Source organism: Lissotriton helveticus, chromosome 3_1 (genome assembly GCF_964261635.1).
Source record: "Lissotriton helveticus chromosome 3_1, aLisHel1.1, whole genome shotgun sequence".
In the NCBI taxonomy this organism is placed as follows: domain Eukaryota; kingdom Metazoa; phylum Chordata; class Amphibia; order Caudata; family Salamandridae; genus Lissotriton; species Lissotriton helveticus.
Window position 1 is genome coordinate 36762783 of NC_136061.1, and position 19802 is coordinate 36782584.

General features: G+C 48.3%; 1 protein-coding gene across 1 annotated transcript in view; it reads left to right on the forward strand.

The window, feature by feature from the left end:
- The window catches only part of GMPPA (GDP-mannose pyrophosphorylase A), a 99189-nt gene extending 80196 nt beyond the window's left edge, over positions 1–18993 (forward strand). Inside the window, exons 10-13 of the mRNA XM_078679191.1 lie at positions 10143–10189; positions 13174–13266; positions 16095–16263; positions 17420–18993. Of these exons, the coding sequence (XP_078535317.1) occupies positions 10143–10189; positions 13174–13266; positions 16095–16263; positions 17420–17520 (410 nt within the window). The 3' untranslated portion in view covers positions 17521–18993. The remainder of the gene's footprint in view (positions 1–10142; positions 10190–13173; positions 13267–16094; positions 16264–17419) is intronic.
- The last annotated feature ends 809 nt before the right edge of the window (positions 18994–19802 follow it).

The following is a 19802-nucleotide window of genomic DNA, read 5'->3' on the forward strand; positions in this document are numbered from 1 at the left end:
TAAAGATATTTTAAGTCCCCCAGGCAGGCCAATTATATTGGCTTGTGGTGGTTTACTGGAGAACACATCGCGATATGTGGATTATTTTCTACAAACTCATGTTAAAGAACTTCCATCTTACATAAAAGACACCAGTGACTTTCTAAGGAAATTAGGTGGTATAGAGTGGAAAGAAGATTATCTCCTAGTAACACTAGATGTGACCACATTATATACAAGTATTAACCACCGAGATGGTATTCGCGCTGTGGAGTTTTATCTAGACACTAGATCTAATGATATGAACTTGCATAACAAAATGTTGTCTGCCATGATTTTAACCTGCCTCGAAAACAATTTCTTTTTATTTAATAACCAGATTTTTAATCAGGTCAGGGAAGTAGCAATGGGTGCCTGTTTCTCACCCAGTTATGCGTGCCTACATATGGGCTACTGGGAGAAACAGGTCCTCAGTAGAGAATACTCAGAAATTTTAAAGAGTCAGGTTTTATGTTTTTTTTGAAAATATGTTTTTATTGCGAAAATATAGAATATGCACATCTTACAATGACACCTCAAGCATATACGCAGGAGGAATAACAGCATGCCAACTCCAAAGTAATACACAGCCAATCACGGCCCACATCCCGGAGGCTGGGCGGCGCAGGGACTAGGCATGTAGCGAGGATAGAAGAAGTGCCTTCGTGTGCTAAGGATACCAAACCATCAATACATTCGCTGTTTTTTACGCTACAAATTCTGAGTACATATAATATTACAACAATAATCAGAAAACCCCCAAAAACAAACATAGGCATCAGTAGTACAACTTCTAAGGAGGTAAATCACTAGTGTGAGGACAAGCTAAGGCATGGATCATATGAAGCGGCTGGACCTATGGGGATCCCTGCTGTGTTCAAGCAGACGTTACAAGGGAACTCGGCGTGGGTACTATGGGCTTCTACACCCGATCAAGCCCCCCTAACTCTGACCCCTCCCCAGGACTGTCGGACTCTGGATCAGCAGGAGAAAACAGTTCATCACTGGCGGCATCTGATTCATCCTCCGTTAGCCCCTCCATGCATAGCACCCTCCAGGCAAGTAGGTCCTCTTGCAATTTCTCGTCTCTGCGAGTACGCTGCATGTGCGTCTCCTCAGCTAGAGCCCATTCTTTCGCATCTCTCAGCCAAACAGAAAGGTCGGGTGCCCTCCGACCCATCCATGTAATGGCCACTCGTCTCCTCGCTAGGACCAATAGAAGTTGCAGGAACTTATAGGACAACTTTTTCTTCCTGGGCCTGGGTAGCAGTGCCAGGAGACAATGGAGCGGGTCAAAGAGGAGCTCGATATGCGTGGCCCGGGTAATGTGTGGCACCACTTTCCTCCAAAAGTCCTGTACTGGAGGACAGGCCCATGCTAAGTGCAGAAAGCCCGCTCTCTGCGCTCCACATCGCGGGCAGGTGTGAGGTCTATCAGCCGAGATACGATGCAAGGACACAGGGGTCATATAGGTTTGGTGGAGGAAGTTAAAGTGTATCAGTTTAAAACGCGCATTGCAGGAGACCTTGCGGGTTAAAAGCCCTATTCGCTTCCGCTGATCTGGTTCCAGCGACACCCCTAAGTCCACCTCCCAGGCCGCCCAGGGCGGTGCCGTCGGGGGCGGGGGGTGGAATCCCGGCACATGGCCGAGTAGAGAAGGGAGATCAACCGTCTGCCTCGCCCACAGGACAAGATGACGTCCAGGGTATGCGTAACTGGCGGAGCCTCCGGGTACTGGGGCCATGTCGTCTTGGCCACATCTTGGAGGCTTCGATAGTGAAGGTATTGCCCCCTACCCAGATCAAAGGACTCCCTGGCTCGTTCAAAGGATAGGAAAGAGTCGTCTGGATAGAGGTCCGCCAGTGCCTCACATCCACCAGAGCGCCACTCTCGGTAGGACATAGTCTCTTCCAACCGGAGTACCAGGGCTAAAATCCATAACGGGAGCTCCCTATGAAAAGGAGCTCGCCTCAACACCTTCTCAACAAACCGCTGCCAGATTTCGGCTGTGTGGCGTACCACATACGGCAAGGTGTCGTCTGTGCCTCGGCCCTGCATCAACGCCTCTCTCAGGACTCTGTCATTAGCCGTGCCTGCTAGTAGAGCCAATTCCCAGTTCTGTTCTTCCGCAAACCACCTCGCCGCCGGGAGGAGCTGCGCCGCAAAGTAATATAATTCGAATCGCGGGGCTCCGAGGCCACCCTCCTCCCATGATCGCACCACCGTGCGCAAAGCTACTCTGCTGCGCCCCCCTGCCCAAAGCAGGGAAGTGAGGAGCGAGTCCAAGGTGCGAAACACTCGGGAAGGCAACGGACATAAGGTATTCTGCAGGATGTATAGGATTCTAGGGAGCATCACCATTTTGGCCACCGCCAACCGTCCCATGAGAGAGAGAGGAAGCGTATTCCAAAAGGTGATAGACTTGCGGGGGGCTATAAGCACCCTGTCCACATTGCGAGTCAGCAGGGCATCATCGGACGCGGCCACCTGAATGCCAAGGTAGCGAAACGCCTCCCATTCCCAACGGAGGCCCTGGTAGGGTCTATCCACGTCGGGGTCCGGGGCGCATCCCGACAGCGGGAACACTAGGGACTTATTAAGATTAATACGCAACCCAGAAGCCGCACCAAAGCGGTCCAGGACCCTCATCAAGGCTGGAAGGGCCTCAGAGGGGGAGGCAAGATAAAAGAGTGCATCATCCGCGTATAGGGATATCACATTAGCAGTGCCACCCACGGCTATTGCCCAGCGCTGTAGTGCGGCGCGGGCGGATACGGCGAGGGGCTCAATCGCAAGTGCGAAAAGGAGGGGGGACAGACGACAGCCCTGTCGGGTGCCCCTCCCCAACAACCACTCCTCCGAACGGGCCGACCCCAGCCGCACCCTGGCCCGGGGCGCTCCGTAGAGCACCCGGATCCAAGCGCGAAATTCAGGTCCGAACCCCGTCTTCCGGAGCACCTGCATCAGATATCCCCAGTGCACCGTGTCAAAGGCCTTGGCCAGGTCGATTGACACCAAGACATGAGGGCCCTCTCGACCCCTCACCTCATGCAGGATATGGTTCAGACGGCGCAAGTTCATCGCCGTATTACGACCCGGAATGAATCCGCACTGGTCGGGATGTATCAGCCGAGTCATAAGTGGGGCGAGTCGAGTGGCCAACAGCTTGGTGAGAATTTTTGCGTCCGTATTAATCAAGGTGATAGGACGGTATGCCGCGGGGTCAGCACTGTCTCCGCCCGGCTTTAAAATCATGCACACTTCTCCTTGGTTCATAGTGGTCGGAAGGGCGCCCGTCTGTAAAGCCTCAGTATAGACTTGCAACGGGAGGGGGGCCAGGACGTGACCGAAGGAGTGATAGAACTCTGCTGGATAGCCGTCGCCACCAGGGGCCTTGGCCCGAGGGAGGACGGCCATTGCCGCAGTTATCTCACTCAGTGTCAGTTTCGCATCTAGTTCCTTCGCCGTTGCTTCCGGCAAGGCTTGAAGGTCCAGTTCCTCAAGATACGATTGATAGGTACCTTCCGTAACCGTTGGGTCCGCCTCATATACAGACTGCAGGTGGCTTCGAAGTACCTCGAGGATATCGGATTCAGAGTGGACCATAACCCAATGCGGGTGGCGCAAGGCAACCATCCTTTCAGGTGCGAACTCACGGCGAAGTATCCAGGCCAACAGGCGGCCAGATTTATCGCCCTCACGGTGGAGTCTCTGCCTGTACTGGCCCAGAGTAAATTTATCAAGCCGAGAAAGGATATCGTGGATCGAGACCAGAGCGTCCTCCTCAGCCTGCCGATCTAGGGCATCCGGGTCAGGGCGGGACTGGGCGCGCCGAAGCGCAGCCTCCGCATCTTGCAACTCAGATAGCAGTTGTTTTCTGACCCCATACGTGAGGCCCATACACACCCCCGCACTACCGCTTTCAACGCATCCCATTTAGCAGAATAGGGCAGCTCGTCCCCTCCCCAATTAAGGTTCACATAGTCCAACAGTGAAGTCTCTACATGATCCTTAGCCACTGGATCCTGAAGGAGGTCAGCGGGCATTCGCCATGTGCGGGGCCGTGTAACCCGATCAGGCCACTGCGCCACACACGTCACAGGGGCATGGTCCGACAAATACCGGGCCTGATGGGTAACCGTCAAGGTAAGAGACGGGGCAAGGTTAGCCGCCAATACGCGGTCCAATCTGCTATGGGTACCGTGCGTCGGGGTGTAACAGGTATAGAGCTTCTGCGTAGGGTGACAGGCCCTCCACACGTCCAACGCCCCAAGGTTGTGCATCACGTCCCGCAACCGTGCCGTCATACGGGGCTTAGTGCCCGACCGGGGCGGATGGCGGTCCAACTCTGGGTGCAAGATACAGTTAAAGTCTCCAAACCAAAGGAGGGGTGCATCCATACCAGAGGCCACCAGGTCCTGGATCCGAGAGAAGAAAGCCGGGTCATCAGTGTTTGGGGCATAGGTGTTAAGCAGCAAGAGTTCCTTATCATCTAATCTGACTCGCACCAACAAGTATCTACCCTCCACATCCGCATCGACATACTGGACAGCGCAGGGGATCCCCGGAGCCACCCAAATAAGGACACCCCTAGCATATGTAGAGAAGGAGGAATGAAACATCTGGCCCCTCCATTTCTTGGACAGGCGCTGCGCACCATCGTCATCCAAGTGGGTCTCTTGCAGGCAAGCCACCGAGACTCCATGTCTCTTCAGAAAGGTGAGCACTCTGTGTCTCTTGGTGCAAGTACCCAACCCACGTACATTCCACGTTAAAAATTTAAATCCCATGTCCAGCTATTACGCCCAATCGGGGCACAGTGAAAATACAACACGCCCCGCTCCCACTCGGTCCCCACAATAGGTAAGCGGAAAGGAGGAGCACCACGAGGTGACCCTCCACAACTCGAACTCAATATACACCTGATGCCAGCAACAATGTCTGCGTAAAACAGAACCCATCCCTCAGGAATCCCAACATCCGGAACATTCGCACATGATGTCAGCAAAACCCTCCCCAAGAACCCCATCCCACCCTCCAAAAACTCCCCAAGACATGGAACTTGTTCAAAAACAACTTCCCCACCCCCACCCACGAGCAAAAGGACAGCAACAAAGAAAAACGCCACCCTGCCCTTCCCCTGCCAGTGCCAGGACGTACACAGCCACCCCATACAACACACACAGCCACCACTCACTCCCAACAAGTCCACCCCCTCCCACCCTCCCTCCCAGCTCCCCAAGAGACCCAATACTTCCAACACATTACCCGGGCATGTCTTCCCACCTCCGTTAGCAGAGTGGCCGCAAAGGTGCTCGTATCAATAGGCGGCCCCCCCCTCCCCCCACAACACAGGCCACATGTGCACAAGCCTTCCGGCTCGGTCCAATAACCAGGAGCCCCACCAACAAGGAGAAAGCGTGGCTGCCCACCAAGGTGGCAGGACGAGGACGCCCAATCTGAGGAGATCGGCCCAGAGAAGCATATTCAGCGAATACCAAACAGTTATTCCAATCTTGTTTCAGAGAGGGCCGTCTCCGGGACCTCCGGGGCCGCGGAGTTTATATCCGGTAGCGTTTCCTGCAAGGTGTCCGGCTCTAAAGTATCACCAGGGGCAGGATCCCCAGTCGAGCTTAAACCCGCTCCCAGCAGTGAGGCTTCCATACAAATAGCTCCATCGGCCCCCACCACAGGCCGCGGCTCAGGGGATCCGCGGGAGCCAGACTGGCAACCTCTTCTCCCCCGTAGTCTCTTCCGTGGTCTGGTCCCCCAAGTCTCACGTGGGCCACCTCGCTCACCCGGTGGCAAGTCATCCCCCCTGATCTCAAGCCATTCCCAGACCTCCGCTGGCGTCTCAAAGAAGTGTGCACGGCCTTGGGAGAGTACCTTGAGCTTGGCCGGATACAAAAGCATATATTGGAGCTTCATTTCCCGGAGTTTTTGTTTAACTCCCAAGTAGGATTTTCTCAGTTCCTGTACTTGCTGAGTGTAGTCCGGGTAGATTGATACGCGACTGTTCTCGATCATAAGGGATTCCGCCTCCCTCGCAGCCCTCAGGATACAGTCACGATCCTTATAGTTCAGGATCTTTGCTATGAGGGCCCTAGGAGCCTCGCCAGGACGCGGAGGGGGCACCAGGGCTCCATGCGCCCGCTCCACGATGAAGACGCTGGACAGGCCAGTTGGGCACAGCTGCGTACGGATCCAAGTTTCCAGGAAACGTTCAGGATTCCTCCCCTCCAATCGTTCCGGCACTCAAAGGACCCGTATGTTGCTCCTACGGGCCCTCCCCTCCGCATCTTCTGCACGTCTCTCCAAAGCGCGGGTGGTAGATGTGAGCTGGGCGACTGACTTCTGTAAGGAAGCGACTTCTCCCTGCAATTGTGTGATATTGCCCTCCGCGTCCGATACCTTATCTGCCACCTTGCGGAGGTCGGTCCGCAATAAGTTAACATCAATGGAGACCGTCTCTATCTGATGCTCCAGGGCAGAGTGGGAGCCATGAATGGCCTTAAGGATGTCCGCTCTAGAAGGTTCCGCAGGATTCTCCCCACCGTCGTCAGGCCCTGTCTGCCGTGTAATCCTCTGCGGCTGCAGGCGTGGAGTAGTATACTGCACAATTGTATTGGGCTGGGTGGCCTTCGAGGAACGGTCTTTACGTGTCGTCATGATTATATGTTCCGCTCCCACCAAGCGCGTTCTACTGCAGCCTCACCGGTCGCCACTGGTCACGCAGGAGTTAGACCGTCAGGCCCAGGCCAAGGTCAGCAGGCGCAGCGAAGCCAAAGCAATGTCCACGGTCAACCCAGTGTAGTCAGCATTCAGGGCAGACCAGGCGATCCAGTAGCCATAACCGAATGGAGGCCACGTACAGGCGTCACCCCCTCAAATCCCAAAGCGCAGAGAGGGGCAATGTCCAGGGCCAAGTAGCAGGACAGCTGGATCAGGAGGCACGCTCACCCGTGTCCCACCTAGGCCATTCCAGTCCCAGACAACAGTAACTCAATGCAGGGGCCTCAGCGGGCCCCCCCTCTCAGGAGGTCGCAGGGCCGCTGCGTGGGTAGCGGCAGCGGCGCGCTCCACCACGCGTCTCCTCTATCCTCAGTGCAACCCGCCTGGCGAGAGTCAAAATGGCGGCCGGGGGAGGGGCGCAATGGAGCCCCGAAGCGCCTCTCTGCAGGACCCCCCAGCGCTCAAATTATCAATCAGGAGATGCCGTCCACCGTCTGGGGGGAGGGGGGGGGGAGGCAAAGCCGCAGCTCTCACGGGGGGTAACGGCGGGACCGGGGCGGTCGGCCGCCCAGCAGTTCGGGAGCCGCTCCACAGTCAGCGCGCCCCGGGGGGCCCGGGGCAATGGTACTCACGCACTCCGCCGGTGAGGAAAGAGCCTCCGGAGATCCAGCAAGCCACCCCCGGTAGCGCCAGTAGCTGGGGCGGTGCACCGCCGTCAAATCAGAGCGCGAGACAAGAGGCCCTCAGAGCTCGTCTCCACGATCCCCTCGGAGCCTCGGGGCCCCTCAGCCGCCCCTCACGCCACCACACGGCCACAGCGGCAGCCGCAGATCAAACGCCAGGGTCCACCAATGATTCACTCCGGCCAGAGCACGCAGCACCGCAGTCTCAGGCGATCCGCCAGCAGCACAGTCCCGCGACCTAGGCCCAGGCCGCGGTGTCGCGTGAATCAGCGCGTCCTCGCCGCCACCGGCAGTGTCGTCTCCCCCTCACACGGACGTGCGAGGGACCGCTCCTACAAAACCGGAGGTACCGGCTGGGTCAGTAAGACTTCGGACCCCGAAATCGGGCAGGTGAACAGCCCGGGCAGGAGATTAAACAGGATTCAGTGGGTCTTCGGGACGGAGCTGGAGGAGCTCACGTCCTGTCGGCCATAGTGCTTGGCCACGCCCCCGTCAGGTTTTATGTTGGTACAGATTTATAGATGACATTTTTTTTATCTGGCAGGGATCTGAGGAAAGTGCTCAAAAGTTTGTGGAAGAAATCAACTGTAATGCTTTTAATTTAGGTTTTACTGCACAAATGAGCAGGAATGTAATCAATTTCTTAGATGTGGAAGTTTACATCTCAGACAACAGGGGGAACACTAAGTTACATCGAAAGGCCACAGCTGGCAACACAATTCTTCACGCTACCAGCCACCACCCACTACATCTAATCCGAAGCATCCCATATGGGGAGATGCTTCGGATTCGTGGAATATGTAGCAATGACCGTGAATGTAGGATGGCACAGTCAGCCAGCAAGAAAAGATTCCTGGACAGGGGTTATTCTGAAGTTGTGCTGGACACAGCTATCCAGAAAACTATGTGTCTTAATCAACTAGAAGCCCTTAAGGAGCACGATAAAACTGTAATTAGTCATGAAGACTCACCTACTAGATTGATCTTAACTTACAGCTTGCAGCATAAGGCCATATGTAAAATTCTGACCAAAAATTGGCAACTTGTGAGGAGTGATCCAGTTTTAAATATTCAATCCACCCGGTCACCAATCATAACATTCAGGAAAGCTCAATCAATGAGCAATGCCTTAGTGAAGAGCAGCCCAGAGGTGCTGGTGACAAAAAATTGGTTAAGCCCCAAAAATGGATTTACACGCTGTAAAACATGCAGGGCGTGCAAATACGGGGTGAATATGACAAGTTATAATACTCCATTCAGGCCCAATCCAGTTCCAATAACTAAAAGCTTAAACTGCAAAATAGAGTTTGCGGTTTATGTATTGGAATGTACATGCAAATTGAGGTACATAGGGAGTACCAAATTACAGGTACACAAACGAGTTTTACAACATCTAAGAGCCATTACGAATAGTGATGCAACATACCCGGTAGCTCACCATTTTAAGGAGTGTCATGAGAATAACTTGGAGGATTTAAAATATTATGTTATTGACACTATCCTACCTCAAAAACGGGGCGGACACCGGGAAGCCCTATTGCGTAGATTAGAAACTCGTTATATACTGGAACTGGATAGTAAGATACCCCAGGGTCTGAATTTTACTGACGATTTTTATATTTGTCTGTAAATTACATCATGTACTTTTAAAGGGGTTTGTAGTAAGAGAAGATTCTGTAGCACTTTACAATTGACATATGCCAAAATGAAACTTTCTTTCTTTTTCCTTCCAAGTAAACTTTATTTATTTATTTATTTATTTATATTCTTTTGCACATTTTGCACTTAGATAGGTCACGGCTGAGATCGTCTCAATATTATGATATTTAGCACATAGCACTTTAGGCCATTTGACCTGCATGGAAAACATTATTGATAAGGCCCACTGGGGCATTATTATTAGAGAGTCTATTGTTTACAACTCATTCCTATTGTCTGGTTTGCCGTTTTGCGCAAACACAATATACCTAAACAAAATTAGTTAAGGTATATGGTTGCTGCTACAAAAAAAAGAATATTTTTTAAGAAACTCTTACAGAGGGTTTTTTAACAAAAAAATGCTTTTTAAATATATTTTATGTGTATTTAAATCATGAATGTGTTGATAATATTTATTTATTGACTTTCAGTATTTATTAGCAGTAACTGTGAAATTAACAATGTACTCGGCTTTGCATTTATCAAACTGCACATAATATTTTTCCATGTTGATGCCTAGCGTGATTTGCAATGTCACTTTAAAAATGGGAGGCACTCCTCATGCGCGTCATGTGAGGAAGGGCACGGAGTTGCCCGAAACGCGTCATGGCGGTGGTGCAGGGCGTTATGGAATAAAACATCAATTATATGCACCGCAATCTGGGTCTGCGTCCGTTGGTTTATGCAAAGAAAACGAGAAAAACTGAATCTTGAGTGAGTATATATATATATATATATATATATATATATATATATATATATATATATATATATATATATATATATATATATAATATTTATATTTGCATTTACTGGCTTTCAGGACACTTTGATGCGCCTGATTGAAATGAAATCCACTCTGACAAAATCCAAATGTGTGTGCGTTCATGGAGTTTTGGAATATTCAATAATATTTTTGCATCTAATTAAACTAAAAATACTTGTCAGCCACACTCCATTCCACCTCCTCACACTGGTATTTTTCTGTAACTTTTACTTGTCTGTTTACAGGGAGTGTGTACATTCATCCTACGGCTGTCGTGGACCCATCTGCAGTGGTGAGTATTGTACAACCAGCAGCATTCACAGGTGTGACCTCTACGGGTGGGAGGAAGGCGCCCATTTTATAAGTTATGTCATGTAAGATGGTGATCGGATGGATGGATGGGTGCAGCATGAGTCGCCAAGTCGGGGACTTTGAACCCCACCAAGCAGACCCTTCACAGTGGGCTTGTTTCACAAATCGTTTTCATGAGTAGGTTTAACTTCTTGTAAATACAGGATACGCACATCAGTTCACAGATAACCCTTTGTGAATCGGGACCACAGTGTGGAGAGTTGCCCATCTCTTTCCTGCTGCTCCTCCTCTCTGCGTTGCTGACATACTCTTCTTGGTAGAGGGCAGTATTCCCAGCAGCACAGCATGGACAGCGTAACATCATTCTGTACTCTAAATGACTTAGAACAGTGCCTTGTCTGCAACGTGTTGTGGTTTCGTACTATGCTATGTTATTCTTACAGCCCTTCATAGTAGACCCGCACTCTCGGGTAGAAGAGGGGCCCTTTTAGAAATCTTCTGAGTAGATTAGGGCCTGTTTGGTCCTTAGATTAGTTAAATGTTTCTGATGGTGATGATGCAGCTCCAGAGACAGGTGGTTATGTATGAGGGAGAATTTAGTCTGGATACATTGATATATGTGGTGTTTGCATCTCCCAAGCTGATTTGGAAAACATTTGTGGATGAAGCTGCTGAATACTTCCCTCTATCTACCTCCTATCTTATATATATAGAGTTATGCATTGAACAGTTGTGCGGCGCATAGTCAAGGACTGGACTGAGAACTTCATGAAGGCATTGTGTTGGCCTCCACGTGGGTGGTGGTTTGAGTCTGTCTTGGGACATCCCTGGTTGGGCTAAGCACCACTGGCTATAGAAGTGCCTTTCCCCACTCTTTCTGTCAAATGCATACTAAACAACCTCTGTTATTGTTACAGTTTTCTAAAAGCTTTTCCCTAATGGTAGCCTAGTGCATGCAGTCACTTCCTGCACCCTACAACTCCTGAACTCAGTATTCTGCTGTATGTTATCATGAGCACCTGTGGCTCTTTGGGGAGTTATATGGGGTCTCGAAAAGGGTGGAAGGTTCTTTGGGGGCTGAGCGAGCGGGATCCAGAACTTCTTTGAAGAAGAGGTCTTTGGACTCCTTTCCTTGTCCAGTTCCATCATTTCCAGCAGCTGCCTCCTCCATGTGCTCTTATCTAAAAGTAGCTGCATGGTACTTACCATACCAGTGGGGGACCTTAGATTGCCTTCCTCCACCAGGTAACTGGAGCCCAGCCTAATTTAGCTTCCCTGCCCCTGGGTCCAGCCACCCACCCCCAGCTGCTGTTGATACATTTATGATCAGCCTTGGAGTCGTGAGAGGTGATGCCTCTTTTGGCTTTCTGGGGTGTTTGTAAATGAGGGATTGGTGTCTTTTGGACAACTATGAAAAACTGTGGCAAGATCGTTGTCTGGGCTTGGGTGACTGGGGTTTTTTGGTAGGATTCTTGATTCTTCACTCCATCACCAGCTTTACCTCACGAGTCTTACTCGGTGTTTCTTAGTTCAGTATGAATATGAAGAAAGGAAAATGACGGACAAATTTGCCTCAGGTAAACTTATTAGTATTGTTCTAAACGAGCACTAGTTAGACTAAAGCTATTTTTAGGTCAGGCCTACTAGACTATTGCAAGATATATTGTGGTCTTACCAAGAACATACAGGGACTTGAAGCCCACCCATTGCTTACATTGGCTAGATTTCCTGTTACTGTTGTTTTCCTGCTTCTCATTTGTGTCCTAACTGATCAATCTTGTGTTTGTCTCCACCATTTAGCTTTACCTCTTTACTATCACTTTTGATTGACTGGCTTCCATGCTTCCACTGCTCCCTGTCCAAACACTACTCTTTCTTTTGGGTTTCCGTTGTGTGCTTCTCTCGCCTTCATTTGTTTCTTGCCCGTGTGTTTCTGCACCACCCTTTCTGCATTGCTGCCTGGCCTTTTGCTTCCCCTCATCACCCTCTGTGTTGCTTCCCCCACCTGTGCCCTCTTCTTTCACCCATTGCTTCTGATCCTCACTCCTGTACTCCCCTCCCCATTGCCTGCTCACTCGTGTGCTTCTTTACCGCCCACCGCACAGTAAAATGTAAATGTAGTATACTTGTAAAGCGCACAGCTGCCCCAGCAACGGGGCGTCCCGGCGCTGTATAACTCTGGGGAACCCGTCCTGGCTTTCCCTGTGTGATGGTCCTTTGCTGGGAGTCCCCAAGGTGGAGCCAGGCATCCCCGGAATTGGTGGGGCCGTTGTGGAGATTAGGTAAGCTAATGCCCAGAGTTGCCGAGTGGAACGCCTGACTAGAGTAAGCACCGAAGCGAGAATTACCGAGTCCGCTGACCAAGGTCCACGACCCTGCCGCGTCGGGAATTGAACCCTGGTCCCGGGCTGACTTCTGCTCTCAGGCCTGCCACCTCTAACCAGTGAGCCACACTACTCCACTACAGTGCTCTCTCGCCTATTGCTTCTCCTACCCCCACCCTTGCCTCCCATGGTACTTCCATCCATCCACTTTAAAAAAAGGAAACCAATGTGCAAAAGCATTTTAATTTTTGTTGTTGTTACTGTTACTGATCGTACTCTGTTCATTAACTAAGCAGAAAAAGAGATTCCAGCATCTTTTTGTAGGCGTGCTCACACGTTGTGGGCACCTGCATCAAAGGTTTTTTTGTTTTGTTTTTTTAAATCTTTAGGCCATGCTGCACAGCGTCGGGGACACTAGTGGACCCAAGCGAATATCCTTTCAGTTATGAATATTTCAAAGATATCCATTTTATAAAACTAAAAATACGGTATAGAATTTCCTTGTGAACCTGTGCCTATCCAGACAAATCATTGACACATCATATATTTTATTTTGCTGACTTTTTAAAGTGATTGAGTGTTCTAAACCCTTCTTTTTACCTTTGCTTGCTTACTGTGTTATGCTTTGTTTCATTTCCAGCTTGGCCCCAATGTTTCCATTGGTAAAGGGGTGACTATCGGAGCCGGGGTGAGGGTACGAGAATCCATCATTCTGCACGGTGCCACGCTACAGGTAGGTGGCGCTTTTCTCAAAGAGTTGTTATCACCTGTAAAGGATATTCAACTCTTAGATTTTTTTTTACATTATATTGTATTCCTGGGAGAGAAGAAGGTCTAACAGCACAATCACTGTGAAAGACAGTGTTTAAACCACACGATAAATATCTTTGAATAATCTGTTCCCAACATTCTGATAAGCTAGCCAGTAGTCTAAGCTGCACATTAGTATTAACAGACACCTAAAATGCTCATTAATCTGCCACTCCCTTCTATTGACTCCTTAGATCTAATATACTGAAATAAATTGTAATACATCTACTTCAGTTCTAGAGGCAAGTCACTTTTTTCTTAAGGAACTGCCTTCTCTGTACAGTAGAAAGTTTTACCAATCAATAAAGTATAAAATCAGTGTGCTCTAAAGGAACTATTGAGGCTTAAATGAAGGCTGCAGACCAGCTGCAAGCAAAGATGAGACACATTACATTGAGGTAGATCATTTTAAGGCATGTATGCGAATTTTAGATTTTGATTGCATGTTTTAGCGAAGTTGACAATATTTTGGCGAACAATTTGCCCACAAAAATCCTTTCCGGTAAGAATTCTCCTACAAAGTGTGCTTATGAAGGCATGGTGAAGGTGAGGGAGGACACAAAACCTACTTTTTCCTTGATTTTAGTAAGGTTTTTTTGTATTTGTAAAGCTTTGAAAAGCCTTTCAAAGTGTGAAGGGAATCATTTGCAACTTTGTTATATTATGGTATTGTGAATTTCTAAAGCACGCGTTCACCTGCATGTCCCTTTGCACACTCTTACATTATGCCAGTCTCAGGGATGTATGACGTTACAACGCATACCATTACAACGCCTACCTTTACAATGCGGTTTTTACCACGCATACCATTACAACGCATAGCGCTTTGGGGTGCTGGATAGTGAATAGTTTAATTTACTATTCCAACTCCAGTCCCCGTGGATAGTAGGGAAGGTTATTGGATAGTAAATTAACCTATTCCCTATCCTAGAGCGCCCCCCAGAGCAATGCGTTGTAATAGTTTGCGTTGTAAAAGTTGCGTTGTAATGGTAGGTCGTTGTAAAAGTTTCGTTGTAAAGGTTGTATACCAGTGTCAGCCGTGGCCAAAGTGAATACTTCCAAATGTACCCTCGATAAGAGCCAGGAGCACGGCTGGCATGAGTGACCAATTAGAATGTGCACATATGTCTTGAAACCCAGCAGTCAGGTGCCAGTCCACTTCTTGAAGTGAAGGCCTGATCAAGGTGGGTCTCTCGATCACATACCATTTTGATGTACGTCTCATGAGTCTAGTTCAGCTCAAAACAAACCCTAAGTCGAAAGAACCCTGGACCCACTTCCAAAGATGAGGCCGTGGTTGTAACTACCTCTACTAGCCGTTGTGTGACTTGGCAAGACATTCTGTCCCTTGTGCAAATCTCAAAAGAGGCGCAAATGAGATTTTGCAGCACTTACAACAACCCTTGTTGCTTGCCTACAAACATTTTGCCATGTATAATCTGATTGGTGCACCTCAGAATGGGTGAAAACATACACAATTATAACGTTATCCCTCATCTTCAGAGCAACAGTTCTGAATGGTGTTGTAACGGTGCATCTACAAAATACCACACCATGCAGTATCACAAATAGCATGCCTATGTTTGCTGTAAGACTGAAGGAGCCCCAAAATGGGGCGACTTGGAAGAGAGAAAAGGGAGGGTCCCTCTGAGCTGTGTGCCTTTGGCACAGCAGGTCTGTATTAAAAGCCTGTTCATCACTGGTCCAGTAGTTACCGATTTAAGACTTCAAAACATAGAGACAGTGCCCATGCAGTCGTGCAAGTTAAGACGTCTGAATAAGCGAAGTGTGCACCACAAAAAAACAAGCACTTCCCCGCTTTTTTTTCAAATAAAAAAAGCAAGAAAAAAATGTATTTGTTTTTATTTAAAAAAAATCCCAAAGTCACTGTCCAAAAAGATCTCTTCAGATAAAGGCTTCTGCCTTTCACTTGCAACGGAAGGATCTAGACTCCTTCACTCACCAGTTGAACAAATTGCACTTATAGTGTGAATTACCTCAAGTTTTGTTCCCTTTTCTGCGATAGCCGATGTGTAAATGCACAACGAAACACGAGTGAATCAGCTACAAGCCGTGCAGTTGTTGTGCTGCGGCCGATATACGCACCAAATGCAGTTACGTGGCTACTTTGAAGCTCCGCAGACCAAACGTTGTAACTAATCCGTTGTCTTGACAATGCCTCCAAGGAAGCCACGTATACGCTGTGCCACGCAAGAAGACATTGCTCACACATTCTACGTACGTTCCATCCCTCACCTCAGTGCTGTTGCAGCGGTGAACAAGGAGACATCACAAGGCTCAGACAAAATTACAGACTCAACCAGGAACGTGCGCACATAGAATTCCACCACGCCCATCACAGAAGACTTGTGATGCCTCCGTAAGCAAGGCGCTTGCACAAGGGAAGGGGTGACCTTCATGTAGGCCCAACTGCTCACCAAACGTTCCCTAAAATGGCCCAGAGCTTACAATTTTGTCACTTCCAAACACAGTACCTTAAGTCTCCCAATAAAGTCACGCCAATTTCACTGATTGGTCGCAACATCAATTTCAGTGAAATGTTGAGATGTTTCACTCCTCAAATTGGTCCTGTTGACTTCTCGCTTCAGCGTAGTTCCTGAACGCTGTAATAATGCTATCCAAGATTCTGCAAGTGCTCCCATAAATCGTCGCCAATATGAAAATGCACCACACACAAAAGTCTTTCGTTCTTCTCTCCCTACACGTCTCTCAAGTCTCCTCTCTCTCCAGGATCACTGCTGTGTGCTGAACAGTATTGTGGGATGGGACAGCACTATTGGCCGATGGGCGAGAGTGGAAGGTACACCGAGCGATCCCAACCCCAACGACCCCTATGCCAAAATGGATAGCGAGACGCTCTTCAGAGATGGGAAACTGACACCATCCATCACGATCCTGGGTAAGAGACTGCTTTTGCATTCTTGTACTGTCTTGTACTCCGATGTTCTTTTCTTCCTTCCTTGGACCTCTTTTTATGCTGCAATCAATCAGGTTTCTTGTAAAGAGCGACTACTCACCTGTTAGAGTCTCAAGGTGCTATGTGGTGGGGTGGTGGGGGGAAGGGTTCTGCGGTCCAGTTGAAATGCCAGTTCTTGAGGCAGTGACAGAGATTGCCTGAGATGTGGAGGCAGTGAGTTCCAGTTCCCCACAGTGAGGTAGGAGAAGGATCTTCCTCCAGCTGAGGTCTTGCGGATCTATGGGATGGTGGCCAGGACCAGTTGAACACCCATTGCTTTTTGATACTGCACCATATTTACAAGGTATGGCGCAGCACCGAAACTATTGCCAGGGAATACCTGGTCTTCAACGGAAGAGGTGTGGCGCCGCGGCCAGGGCGACTGACGCTGGAATCTGGGGACCACGGTTCGATCCCCGGCTCCGGCGACAGGTTAGCCCAGCACCATGTGACTCTGGGCAATAGCTCGCTTAATCTTCCCGACGGCCCCCAGCGCCTAGAGACCCTTACGGGTGATTGTGCGCTTTACAAATGTGGACTTTTAAGCAGGCGATACAAGGAGAAATGTTTAATTTCTCTTTGTATTTTGCTCATTTCTCTTTGTATTTTGCTCATTTCTCTTTGTATTTTGCTCTTTCCATGTGTGTTACATTCTGCAGCACACAGAAACAGCAAATCGCCTGTAAAGATTGTGTATGTGCAGGAAGGGATACCTCCTGCGCATAAACAATCATTCCCTCCAACGTAGTCACCCGTGCAACATGACGCAAGGATGCCTGCACTGGTGGTAGGCATCTTCTTTAGCGCCAGCGCTAGGGAAACACAGGGGTGCGCCATATTTTTGTAAATACAGCCCCCCCTTTGTTTTTAAACTGATGGAGCTTGGCGTTACCAATTTTGCCATAAGACGTCCCTCCCCCAGTTTCTAGTAAATATGTCCCAAAGTGTCCGCTCTCCTCTCTTGGTGAAATTTGGTGAAAATTGTAGCGTAGGACTCTGATCTTTGAGGTGTACACTAACTCTATGTTGTTAGTTGCGATATCCTGAAGAAGGAAGATTTCGGCTTCTTTACTATTCTAGTGTTGTTTTCTCTTTCCAGGCTGCAATGTTTCCATCCCGGCAGAGGTTGTGGTTCTGAACTCCATCGTCCTCCCACACAAGGACCTGGGCCGAAGCTTCAAAAATCAAATAATCCTGTGATCGGGCCTTCCGGATCCTGGGGTGTCGACCACAACACATTGAGAGGGAGCAGGGGACAGTGGGGTGTGAATGAGACGGGTGTGTGCAAGCCACTACGTTTGTGAGTTTTAGCGTATGAATAGTAAGGACTTTCTGGAGTCTGAAAGCTCAAAGGAATTGGATTTGTAAATTAATATTTGAATCCCTCAGGCTGTGAGTCACAGCAGTTGAAGATCTTCTCCATTGTTTTTGGGGAAATTATAAAAAAAGACCACTTATTTGCTGTGGCAGGCTCTTGAATCACATGAAGAACTAAGTGTATTAGCCACATGGCTTACACAGAGGCAATTATGGCTATGATGGACAAGAGATTTTTAGAGAAGCAACACTGTTACATAGAGATAATTATAATCAATCTGAAGGTGTGACTTTGGCAAATGATGCTTTACCATAGGTGGCTCATAGAAAGAGATTTTCAGCTGAGGAATGATAAAGTTGTGGAAAATGTGGCAGGCAATTGCCATTCACAGGAAGAGAAGCTGTAACTTCCAGGCATGTGTGACTTACAGGAAGAGGTAACAGGAAAGGGCACGTGACTCACATTTAGAGGCAGTGGCAAATTGTATACGCGTCACTCACAGGAAGAGGAAATATGTGCCTGTGATGTGCAGGAACAGGAAAGCCTGACTGGCAGGTCAGCTAATGAGGTGGTTCTTATTGTGGGAGGTGGGCGGATCCCAACAATAAGAGGTAGGGAGCTCGAAGACAGAGCAAGCTAGAAGAGGTTGATGCAGGAACTGTAGTAAGGGGTTCCTTGGGATGCACAGTAGGGCTGTGAACAGAAGAGATAAACTGAGAAAAAAGGACGAGGCCTTGAAAATCATGACTCAAAAGCAAAAGAAGCTATACCTGTCAGGGATGTGACCAGCAAGAAAGAAGGCTCTGACTAATAACTTGTGACTCAATAGAAAAGTGTGCGGACTGTGGAAGAGGAGTGGCTTAAAGGAAGAGGAAACTATAATAGGCTGGGCACGAAGAGGCGGTTGTAAGTGGCAGTTGTGAGACTCAGGAAGAGATAAACCTAAATGGTAGATGAGTAACTCACAGGAAGATGAGGTTCTGGCCGTTGACTATGAGTTGAATTATAGCTCAGGCATCTGGGTGATGCTAGGGATGGGAGGCTCTGCTAGATGGATGACCTTGGAAGAGAAAGTCATGTCTGAGGTAGGCGTTTGGCTCATGGGTGGTGGAAGGTGTGGGCAGATCAGTGGTTTACATGCTCTGATGCCTTTGAAATCACACCCAGGGGTAGATTTACTAATGCTTGTACGGGCACTCGTGCAGTGTAATTTTGTATTTGTATGCCTCAATAATATAATAGGCACTACATTGTGTGTTGTATTGTACCACACCAGTGTCCGTGCAAACCATTAGTAACTCTGCTTCCTAGTTTTTGTATATTTTCTTTAATAAACTATATATATTTGCAATGTTTCTCTTTGTTGATTTCCACTTTCTGTGAGAGTGATATACACTACAAACAAGTGCAATAGTTCACTTTAGGAATTTAGAAGAATCTGCACATAATGTGGGGTAGGCCTTTGAGCCCTTGGGGTCCTGAGTAATTGAAGGGTATTTATCCATGTCCTGTGTGGTAATCATTTACTATTCGTATCCCAGTGCCCCAATTTTAATGCCCTTTGGGTGCTGGCTTTGTCCTGATAAACAGGGTGTGCAGTCAAGGCTTCTTCCAGGAGGGGCTGAGGATTAGAAACAATGTATGGTAAGCATATAACACAATAACATTCAATGACTGTAATGTACAATTGGATCTTTATCTTAAAGTAAAAGGGACTTTAATAGGCAAATCAACAGAGCAGTTAAATTCCTTGTAGATATAAAAAAACAGAAGGTGAACACAACATTTGACACAACATTTGACAAACATAAAGGATCCCATACATTAAAAGGGTACTGGGGCAGGCGAAAAGAAACATATTAAGATAAAACACCCCATCTTCCCATGATAAGCACTAGAAATTAAGTCAATAATCTTTTAGAGCCCAGAGACACTTAGATGTTGTTCATACATTTCATTGCATATTCTTTTTTCAATTTCATACAAAATATGAACATTTCTATACAATACACATTTACGTCAATTACATAGCATAATACAACATTGCAGTGTATTGCATACCCTATGACATTCTCTAATAAATAACCTTCTGCAACTCCCATAATAACACAGCTATCTCCCTAAAATCACTGCTCCACACTCAACATTCACACACCACTATCCC